At 40.5% G+C, this 10,648-nt stretch overlaps 1 protein-coding gene across 1 annotated transcript; it reads right to left on the bottom strand.

Annotated features, from left to right (window-relative positions):
• Positions 1–231: 231 nt before the first annotated feature.
• On the bottom strand, positions 232–10,189 carry LOC129192086 (oxysterol-binding protein-related protein 2-like). The gene is made up of 14 exons (XM_054795621.1): positions 10,098–10,189; positions 9,728–9,870; positions 7,517–7,631; positions 7,263–7,338; positions 5,102–5,236; positions 4,221–4,318; positions 3,962–4,144; positions 3,460–3,567; positions 3,287–3,376; positions 3,082–3,205; positions 2,434–2,538; positions 2,189–2,312; positions 2,019–2,109; positions 232–1,591 (listed from the first exon to the last, which is right to left on the bottom strand). Exons 2-14 carry the CDS (start codon positions 9,762–9,764, stop codon positions 1,489–1,491), a joined length of 1,389 nt encoding a protein of 462 aa, XP_054651596.1. The 5' UTR covers positions 9,765–9,870; positions 10,098–10,189; the 3' UTR covers positions 232–1,488.
• Positions 10,190–10,648: the final 459 nt, after the last annotated feature.

Raw genomic sequence — 10,648 nt, 5'->3', positions numbered from 1 at the left:
AACCCAAGCATGCATGGGGAGAACATGCAAACTCCACACAGATGCCCAGGCAAATCCACATCTTCCAGATCTTATAACTTATATCTGATAAAATTAATCAATTACATTCCAACATTTTTTTTAAACAAAAACACAAATGTTTTCTTTGCCTGATGTTGTGATTAATAATTATTAGTTAATAAATGTATGCCACATATATCTTTCTTACAATTTTATTTGATTATACAGAGAAGACAAATCAAACAAGTTTTAATAGCCCATATTTTATTGTATTTTTAAGTAGACCTGCTTTCTACATGGATGTAACTCGCTGAAGAGGGATGAGCACTGAACAGACAATATAAACATTCTCAAATAGATAATTGACTCATTAACATAGGAATCCTGCACCTTTAATGTCTGCAGGGTTGAAAGTGCTTGGAACTCAAGTAAGCATCTGGGAGCATGTAGGATGATGCTTCATTATATATGTGCATAGGACAGTGAGGTTTCTACTGTGCAGTTTTATGCAAGGTTAGTGCTCAGCAACAAAAGGAACACATAATGCATCACATTACATAAATGCTCATTCGGTGATGACTGTAGTCCGCAATCACACGTCGACTGTAAGCGCAACAGGAATTAAGTGAGTTTACATTTTTCACATTTCACGAGGGTAGACTGGATAGATCACTTTGCATAGGTCTGGACGCTGCTCTGAACACAGGGCTTTGTTGTCGGAAGAAAAAGACAAATCTTCTCTCCCATGTCGGAATTAACGGTTCTTGTTTGAAGATTAAAGGCAAAAAAAGTCACAGCTTTCTGTTCAACTTAAAATGCTCAGACTCCCTTTGCTTTGAAGTACTATGGGAATACATTTACAGTATTTTTTTTACCTCAGTGCAGAAAACATTGTATGGCTTTAACAGGTGTAAAAGACCAGCTTGATGACGATACATCCACCAAATATTCTACACCTTATCTGAGATACCGAGGAAAACAATAAAATGCACCGACAACATAATTTCTTGTGCAAGTAAACTTGAGCATAAGCAGCTTTCTTTTCTGTTTCCTACAACTGACAGAAAAACTTGATGTGTTTAGAGTGGACTAAAATACGCTTTTAATGCTCTTAGTTTATAGAAAAGTAGCGCATGTGTTTACTTAACCCCTGATATTTGAACGCAACTCAATACACATGCGAGGTGTGTCGACAAGTAACATTATAGATTAGTACCTGAACTAAAACAGAAGTAGGGGCTTTGTGTGGTTTCAATCCCTTTAAAGGTGTGTAACATTTCCTCTATGTGGACTACTGTTATCATCAGCAACACAAGTTGAGCATACAAAAAGGTGAGGGTAGTGGGCGTATGATAAACATCTACAGTAAGTAAACTTACTCGAACCTTTCCTGTGGACGGCATTCACAGTTGCTGACATGATGATCTTCTCTTCAAAAGCTACCATCAAGAGGTGCCAAAAGAAATAAAGTGAGAATATCTTCCTATGTCAGTAAATGTTGGGACAGTCCGCGTAGTTCCTGTCAAAGTATCCGCCCTTGTACAGCCAGTCCTCTGCTCCTGTGTGAGGGTTTGTTCCCAGCTGGAACCACCTGAAAGGGAATGAACAAAATGTTGTTGGAATGCTTTGTCAGTGCGGCAGTAAGAGCCTCTGAATCACCTGCTCAAAGAAGACTTATTTCAGATCCATTGTGCAGCCCTTATGTAACCTGTGAAGACCCCTCAGACTTTTACAGCTTTCATAGCTCAATCAACTACTGTACTTCGGAGCGCCACATCAAACTTAAAAGGTATTGGGTAGTTTTATTTTTCCAAGACAACATAAGAAATTCTAAGTTATAAGACAGACCAATTTGCTCACAGTGTTGAATTAATATACACAATTAGATTAGAGGTTATACTGCTTTGCAATACCTTGTCTTTTCAAGCCTCATTTCTCCACATCATGTAGAACATGTTCTTAATGTGACAGAATGAGGTTAAACTAGTGGGCTTGAAAGTTAGACGGTGCAGATATACCTGGTTGACCACTCCTCTTCGTCCCTGGATCGCTCTCTACGTGCAACCCTCTGCTTCTCCTCAAGACGCTCTTTCTCTGCACTTGCTGTGTCTGCAAATACACAGACATCAGACTGCAGAAGGGGGTGGAAGCACACAAACATCATCCTGAAGATGTAGATGGATGGTACCTATGTCTCCGTTCTCCATGGCTCGGATGTCGGGCCTTTGCCGACAGTCAGTTGGTGCCAACAGTTGCTCCATGCCAGGCTCCAGCTCGTTTAGTGTCATGGCAAAGCTGGTAAAGCTATACATCTGTACGAGAGTACACATGAATACACGTGACTGAAAGTACATTGTACTCTAAGGAATGTACAAAGTGATGCAAATGTATAAACAAAATAAACAATTGTCTACATGCACTGAGGAAGCCGACCTGTACTGAGTGAGCAGGTCGTGGTGATATCCTCCACAGTAAGGCACTTCCTGGTATAACAGTAACAGTCTCTAGAACTGCATTCTCATCTTCACAACTATGTTCCTGCACACACACATACAGTATATACAAACAAATAACTAACACTGCCATGTGTGGAAAAACAGTGCTGGTTCCCATAGTACAATGCATAATGCAAATAGCTGTGTCACAGAACTACAGTTGCCACAAATTGGACACATCTCTCAAGCAACGATGCATGTCATTGCAAGGCATTATGGGTTAGTGCTGGCAATGAACTAATCATACACTACACTTTGGACATAACTCTTACTAGACAACAGCAGCAGCACACTACAGATATCAAATACAATGTTTTACCTTACCTGCTACTATTGTCACTGCATGTTATTGTGAAAGAAAAGAAAAATGAATTCACAGGATATTTCAAAGACAAATAAGACACATCTGAAGGAATAACCTGATTCATCAGACCTGTTTGATCCGTAACTCATTAGCCAACACTTCACATGCACATGTTATTGTTTTGGCAAAGAAAGCAAAGCAATTTCAGCAATCTTCTTCTCAAATCCTTCTTGAAGGTGGTGTTGTTCCATGTAACAAGCTGAGATTGAAAACAGCACTCACCTGTCTCAGCTTCTTTGAGTCTGCTCCCGCCTTCTTGTCAGACTTGTGTGCTTCATAAACCTTGGGGTCCACGCTGTACATGCACTCGGTCCACTTTCCGTAAATCACACTCCGTTTCTTCTTACTGGTTCAGAAACAGGAGGGACACATATAAGACGCAGTAACAGATTTTTGTGGATAACTGACAAATGTGTTTTCATCTTACCTGCTATCTTGTATGTGACCTTCCACTTTGTGCAGCTCTTTCCCAAACATGCCACATGGTTTGAAGTTCAACACACACTTATCTCCCGTGCTGAATTATTGTCATAATGACAACGTCAGAAGCTTGCTATCTACAATTCTTTCAATCTTACAGCAAAATATTTGTCACCATACCTGTGGTTTACAATCTCTACTGTCCCGTATTGCTCGATCCAAAGCTTTCCTAAGATGACGTTATGTACACAGCACATTGGGTTTGTCCATGTGTATGCTTCTTTATGTCTGAAAGATATTCACAGTGTCTTGAATAGTGTTTAATTTACTTAATGTATGTATTATAGCGTATAATAGCATCCCAATAGAAGTTTAAATACCAAGGATAATTAGTACTGAGAAATAAGGAGAGTTTTAAAATTGCTTTCTGGTCTTGCAGCACGCATGCGCTTCGCTGCATAAACTGTTGGTGGGGAGGCAATATTGGTGAAAAGTCACTGCAGCAGTTTGAAAAGTTAAAAGTCAAACAACATAAGAGTTCAAGCACGTTTCATTCTGGGGCCAAAGATAACAGTGAAAGCATCCTCACATGCATACCACTTTCTAACATTCAAAAAGCAATGAAAATGCAGCAGCAAATGGGAGTGTGTGAGCATGCAGGCGTATATTCACAAATTCTCACTTCGGTAACTCCAGCGTCATGGTGCCTTTGGGCTCGGCCTCAACACTTTTGCCCCAGAACTTGAGTTTTGGGTAAATGGATCCATGAAAAGCAAACTCTTGCTTCAGAGACTCTGCGTGAAAGGCACTAATGGGCGGATGGTGGCTCACCTGCTCTGAGATCAATCTGTAGCCATCGTCCTCTCTTAAAAAACAACAACAAAAACGATCATTTACATGACCAAGATGCAGTTTTGAACATATGAAACGCAAACCTGTACCTTACGAGTTCAAAAGTCTCCCCCAGTAAAGGATTAAATGGTTTTCCAGTCCTTTCCCATTGAGATGCTACTGCTGAAACAGCAAAGGCAGCAACAATCTGTTGTGGTGACATAAAGAGTTAAAGATTACATTTCATACAGTGTGTTAGCTCAACAATGGGAAATTTCACTTCGATTCAGCCTGACATGTATCAATAATTAGATTTTCGCAAACATAATTTACAGAGTGACATACCGGAAATTCCGGATTATTAAACACACCTGAATATAAGCCGCACACAAAAAAAATGTGTACATATATAAGCCGCACTTGCCTATAAGCCGCAGGTGTCCGCGCTTTAACATGGGATATTTACTAGGGATGAGCGAGTACATCACTATCTGTATATGTTCACCCATCTAAATTATCTGTATCCGTATCTGTATCTGTACTCTGAGTGGGCGGCGAAAAAAACGGAAGCGGTTGTGGTTTAACTGAAAATGGGTGGGGCTTAAAATCAGTACATTATTTGAAGTCTGACATTGACATGGATTGATCAGAAGTTGCTATATTTATTGTTTATTATTTATTTATTATTCATGATCTGGGTGATTCATGCAAACATCCAGTGATGGCAAACATGGAAATAATCTGTCAGCCTTGTTCACTGTAGTTTTTTCAAAAGCACCGCGCTCAGTACTACGAGCAAAGTTTTCCAACTGACTTTATATCACCAGCCAAATTAGATGCAAGCAGACGCAACACACGCCATTTAAAGCTCTGTCTTGTCAAATGCACCGTGTACGTAATGAAAAAGTTTACCTCGTAACTTTAGACAAGCTGAGCTGAGTAAAACCTAAAAAAAAAAAAAAAAAAAATCCGGAGTGCATTTTCATCGTACCTGCATACGGTCTATAGAGTTGGACAAACCACAGGCTTTGCGGATGAGGTGTGTGTGTTCCATGTACTCAGAGATTCTCTGAAGGAAGCTCAGTGGCTCATTAAACACAACAGGCATGGCTATTTTGGACAGCTCCTGCAGCAACATAAAATGAAGGAACATGAACAAACAAAGGCAAACTTCACAGCATATGTCTACTAAATTGTTTTGCTACAATGTCTCAAAAAGCAAAGCTGTATCCATTTCACTAAAGCTATTTTGGTTCCACATGATGCTGCAAAAATGTGATTCCTAAACTAAAAATAGCTATGGACCATGAGTTTAAATGCAGAAACAAATCAAATATTCCCAGGGCATTGAATCGTTGGCAGCTGGACTGTTGTGATTGTCTTACAAGATATTTGGCCTCTCATCCAAGCATGGTTCATCAGTTCATTCTCAAAGTCTAGATATTTGCATCACAAAAATGCCTTCTCACAAAAAAAAATCGGACTTCACAAAACACTTCCCGTTATATATTTGTCTCCCGCCATATTCCTGCACACTGTCGCCTGTCCATTCATGTGTATCTGACGAAGATGATTGCATCTACTTCCGCGACGGAGCACCGCGGCCATCTTGTTTACGTACTGTATGTGTTCCACAGCGGAAGAAAATGCCAGTGTCTTTGTCACATTCACATGAATGCACAGGCGACAGTGCGCAGGGATACGGTGGGAGACAGATATAACGCCAAGCGTTTTGTGAGGTTTGAGTTTTTTGAGAAGGCATTTTTGTGATGCCAATGTTTTAATCTTTTGATCGCATATTGTTTTGAGAAGCCAAACTCTTTACTTAATTGTCCCCAGCAACTAAGCAACTACGTTCTTCATCACAGAAAACTGACCAGAACTGGAGCAAGTGGGGGAGTAAGTCGCTGTTATTTGACTACAATGCTGATGGGGATGTCATACAACTTCATGTCAAAAAATTTGAACTATCCCTTTAAAATACCGTGGAGCGAGGCCCCTGCCTACCAACGACAGTCGTTTGGGTGGAATCACCCTTACTAGTAATCCATTCAGTTGTAACAATGGTCATGGACACACCTTGAACCACCAAGCCATTAGTACATACAGTATCTGTGGATGACACATGAGTTAAAATGAGAAGACTCAGCTGTCTACCTGCACCTCGAAGAGAAACAGCACTCTTTTGGGGACGAAAATGTGCATATTCTGGACAGAGAAGACAGATGGTTTGAAAGAGGAGTGAGGGAAGCCATCTTCGTCGAGGTTGAAAAAACATCTCTGAACAGAGGGGGAGGTCTGTGACACCACCTCTCCCCCACATTCTGTCCTTCCATCCCTTCCAAGAAGATGTAATCATTTAGCCTCTAACAAATAAACTTGACTTGGTTCCAGGTGCGTCCATGACCATTGTTACAACTGATTGGATTACTAATAGGGTGTGTCCACCCAAACAACTGTCTCACTTCACTGTATCTTAACGACTGCCGTTTTGCACAACAAAAGTGAAACCAATCTTGGTTGAGTGCCATAATTACACCGGTATCGTTCAGTTCATTTCAATAGTGGAAATTGTGGGGTGGCAGGGGTTCAGGAGGTAGAGCACGTTGTTCGATTCCATTCTCCAGCCCAGTCACTGTTATTGTGTCCTTGTCCAAGTGCCTTAGGCAAGACACTTCACCCACATTGCCTCCAGTACTTCCCACACTGGTGTATGACTGTGAATGTTTGGTGGCACAAATTGGCAGCCACGTTTCCATCAGTCTACCCCAGGGCAGCTGTGGCTACACTGATGAGTGAAGGAATAATGTGTTTACTGTGAAGCTCTTTGTGTACCTTGTAAAATGTGCAATATAAATCAAATCCATTATTATTATTCAATGGAGTAGACAGACAATACAAACTTCAAACTCATCCTCTTGCCGAAGTAAATAAAAAAACAGAAAGAAGTAGGAGGAGGTTGTGGTCTTGGAAAAAAAAATGTGACGGCACAGTAGACATTCATTACACAAAAACAAATGAATGAACGGCTAAAAGGTGCAATATGTGGATATATGGTGCAAATTGTGAATTGTGTAATGCCCATTACTTAAGCAATACATTTTTTTATGTTATGAGCTTTTCTTTTAACTCAGTTACAGTATAAGACTCACCATGCCGATACATTTCTTCAGTATGCTTGTCACGCTGAAATTGTTTCTGGTAATCATTTCAGCAGGCAAGGTTTTCCTGGTAAAAACAATTCAACCAAAAATAATTACTTAATTTAGATCACACTAACAAATGAATTTCTATGTAACTATGCATGTAAATACAACTGGAACCAACTCCTCAAAAGACATGTTACAAATTAGGAATTCAATCATTTTATTGAAAAATTGTTAGGGAGCCATGTGTGGTTCCTCACCTACGCTGCCACACTGCATTCGGCTCTGCAGCAGAGCCATCAGTCACCTGATCACTGCTGTCAAACACCAGGGCATCCTTGAAACTCACTTCCAAGGAATCATCTGACTCAAGCCCTGAGGAGGATGAGAGCAGGAGAAGATTTTCATTCGTGCACAAGGAGCAATTTAGACTCACCAACCATGGTAGAACTACACTGGATTATAATAGGAAATGGTTGGTATATATGCGAGTTAATATGTAGAAGCCTGGGATTGGCTGGCGACCAGTCCAGGGCGTACCCCGCCTGTTGCCCGAAGTGAGCTGGGATAGCCTCCAGCATACCCTCGTGACCCTAATGAGGAACAGTGGCATAAAAAATGAATGGATATGTAGAACCTACAGGGATGACACTATTCCAAATAGTGATGAAAAGTTAATAAAAGTTAAAAGTCAATATGTTGCCGGGGGTGGGGTAAATTACACAGAACGTTTGCGCAGGAGGCAGGAAACACTGCAGGAAAAGGTGCAAAGTCTGGAAGATCTAGAAAGCTTTCTGTGGGGGTTATCGTGTGTAGCTGCTCTAGAGGAGTCCAGAACCCAATAGAAAGGCCCGAAAATTTGAATAATAGGTCCCCTTTAAACAAATGCAAGAAAATGGGCCAAACTTAATAAAGGCCTTTTCTGCAAAGTTTTTGGAGGCTGGTTTCACCACAGGAGCCACAGTATACTAGGTCCCCAACTTACGAACACCCGACTAGCGAACATTCGCGTATACGAACACAAGCCGACTGGTCTATATTTTATTTTATTTTGCCTTGTAGTCGCTCAATCAGTATTTATACTGCTACTGTACATGCTTGACCAGTAGAGGGCACTATGACACTGCTAATGGGACAGAGGCAGCGTTAGAACTCATGGGACCTACAGAGGAAGAGTTAAGACTGGGGAGATAAAGCTAAATGGAAAGCTAAATTATACAACCCGGACAGAGCGTGTGATTAAAGTTTATGAAGAGTTAATAGGCTGCTTAATTCGACACCACCCACAGAACACTACCTCTTTTAGAAGAGTCTAACAACGACGATTTGTCCCTTTTTTCAATAACTCCTCCTCCTCCACCACCACCAACGACGTATGCTCGGCCCCTCCTCTTCAAAGGTAAATAACATTTATCATAACGTATTATTATATCATTTTTATTATTGTTTTTTTTCATTAATTATCCTTGTTTAATATTACTACTGCATCCAAACTCATATTTACATACATACACATATACTGTATATGTATACACGTACATGTAGTACCTATATAATAGGTAATATTCACTTTTCCCCTACTTAAGAACAATTCCACATAAGAACGGTCGTCTGGAACCAGTTGTGTTCGTAAGTTGGGGACCTAGTGTATTATGCCACAACATTAGGCCACGTCAACAAATTCTGTTCGTAAAATGATGTTATAATGGGCAAATACAATCAAATGTATTTTTTCAGCCTTACGTGTGTAAGGTAATCCCGTGAGATTTTGTTTGGACTGTGAAACCGGTTGGTACATGAAGAACATACATTTGACATCATCCCTGTTCGTTCTTGCCACATCCAATATGGCGGTGACGTCGACGTATGATTCAGCGCTCAATGCGACGTCTACGTCCCCGAGAAACTCACACATGCTCAACAAGTCCACCTTCCTGACTCAATGAACCTGTGAGCCCGTACACGATTCACTTCATGTCGGTGCTGGCGAGTGAGTCTTGTAAGTCTAGATTCGCGAGTTTCTGCGTTCTTCTAGTGTTTGGTTCGGCATTAGCAGCTCAGACAGGAACAGGAAGTGGAAAGGAGAAATGATCCACAGGGTTATTAAATGTATACAAATAAAGTCAGAGTAATAGTTGCACAATTAATGCCCTGTTTTCCTTTTTAATTTAGCTAGCGGCAGTAGGGTAAGTGAACGAGTTAACAAAGACGAATACCCGCGAGTCCTCGTTCAGTAAAAAACTGAACGAGGTTTTGAACGAGTTTTGAGTTTTGAACGACTCGATCGATACTCGACCATCGCTAGTTCTAAACATTAAATGCAAACTACAACCACAACAATACACAGTTGTTAAATTGATATATCCATGCCAGTGTCAACCAAAAATGAGCATTATTACTTTTAATGGAAAGCAGTGTGAAGTATTGGGTGTCATTAAAATGATGGTTTAACAGCGGTCATCTTGCCTCACCTGTCTCGGCGTCGTAGAACTCCTCCTCGCTGTTCATCGTGAGTAGAGACAGTAGCAGTGTTACTCAGAAGTCATGTTTAAAGTAACGGCCGTCCCTCCTGCCGTCACTCCTTCGGAACATCGCAAACAGCCAAACACACAACCTATAAACATACGGACGGCTTGTTACAGCGGGAAGGTAACGACTGTCCCGTAGCAAGCCATGTTTAAACATCAACTGGCTGGGTAGCTAGCTCAAGTAGCAGTCGGCAACATTGCTGTGTTAAAACGTCCGCCGAAGACATTAGCTAACCTTAGCAGCACACTTCCTGACAAGCAAATGGCAGCTTGGATACTGACATATATGCAAATATAGTTTAATTAAATATACCTGAGAATACATGTCAAATTACTGAGCTGGTAACATAAACAATCGAAGACTGTTCAATCTTTGGAGATGGGCGGAAGTAGGTGGCAAGGACATAATGACTGACGTGTGCATCAGCCAATCATAGCGCAGGTTGAAGATTGACACTTTTCACAATCAGTTATTTTAACAGTAAAATATTGATGTTAAATGGAGTTTAAATGAAGTGTCCCCAGATAACCACAGGCAATTAGAGTGTAAATTGCTTCCTATAAATTGAATGATGAATATGTGCTTTAGGTGAAATGTTATTGAACATTGAATTCCCTGTCACAAACGTTCTACGTTATTGAATGTATTGTTAACAGGAAATAGAATTAAAAAATAAAAGTTTAGTTTTTTAACTGCGCTGGACACAACATGTTTTAGTCTGCGGTATAGTACGATGGCAGTGTAATGCAAAACATATAAAATTAGTAGTTTCAGTTTGATGTTAAGATTTCTAAATCCCCTGTACCATCACTATAATTGAGTAAAGTGTGTTTTACTTTGAAATAACTAGTCGGAAACTATCT

The sequence above is a fragment of the Dunckerocampus dactyliophorus genome, chromosome 1 (genome assembly GCF_027744805.1).
Source record: "Dunckerocampus dactyliophorus isolate RoL2022-P2 chromosome 1, RoL_Ddac_1.1, whole genome shotgun sequence".
In the NCBI taxonomy this organism is placed as follows: domain Eukaryota; kingdom Metazoa; phylum Chordata; class Actinopteri; order Syngnathiformes; family Syngnathidae; genus Dunckerocampus; species Dunckerocampus dactyliophorus.
The sequence above is the reverse complement of the archived record's forward strand: the minus strand, read 5'-3'. Positions and strand labels throughout refer to the sequence as shown.

Coding starts and splice junctions, on each gene's coding strand:
- LOC129192086 (XM_054795621.1), bottom strand. CDS start 9,764: ATGAACAGCGAGGAGGAGTTCTACGACGCCGAGACAG. Junction 3,568..3,961: donor ATGACGCTGGAGTTACCGAA/GTGAGAATTTGT, acceptor AATATCTTTCAG/ACATAAAGAAGCATACACAT. Junction 1,592..2,018: donor GAAGAGGAGTGGTCAACCAG/GTATATCTGCAC, acceptor ATTCCCTTTCAG/GTGGTTCCAGCTGGGAACAA.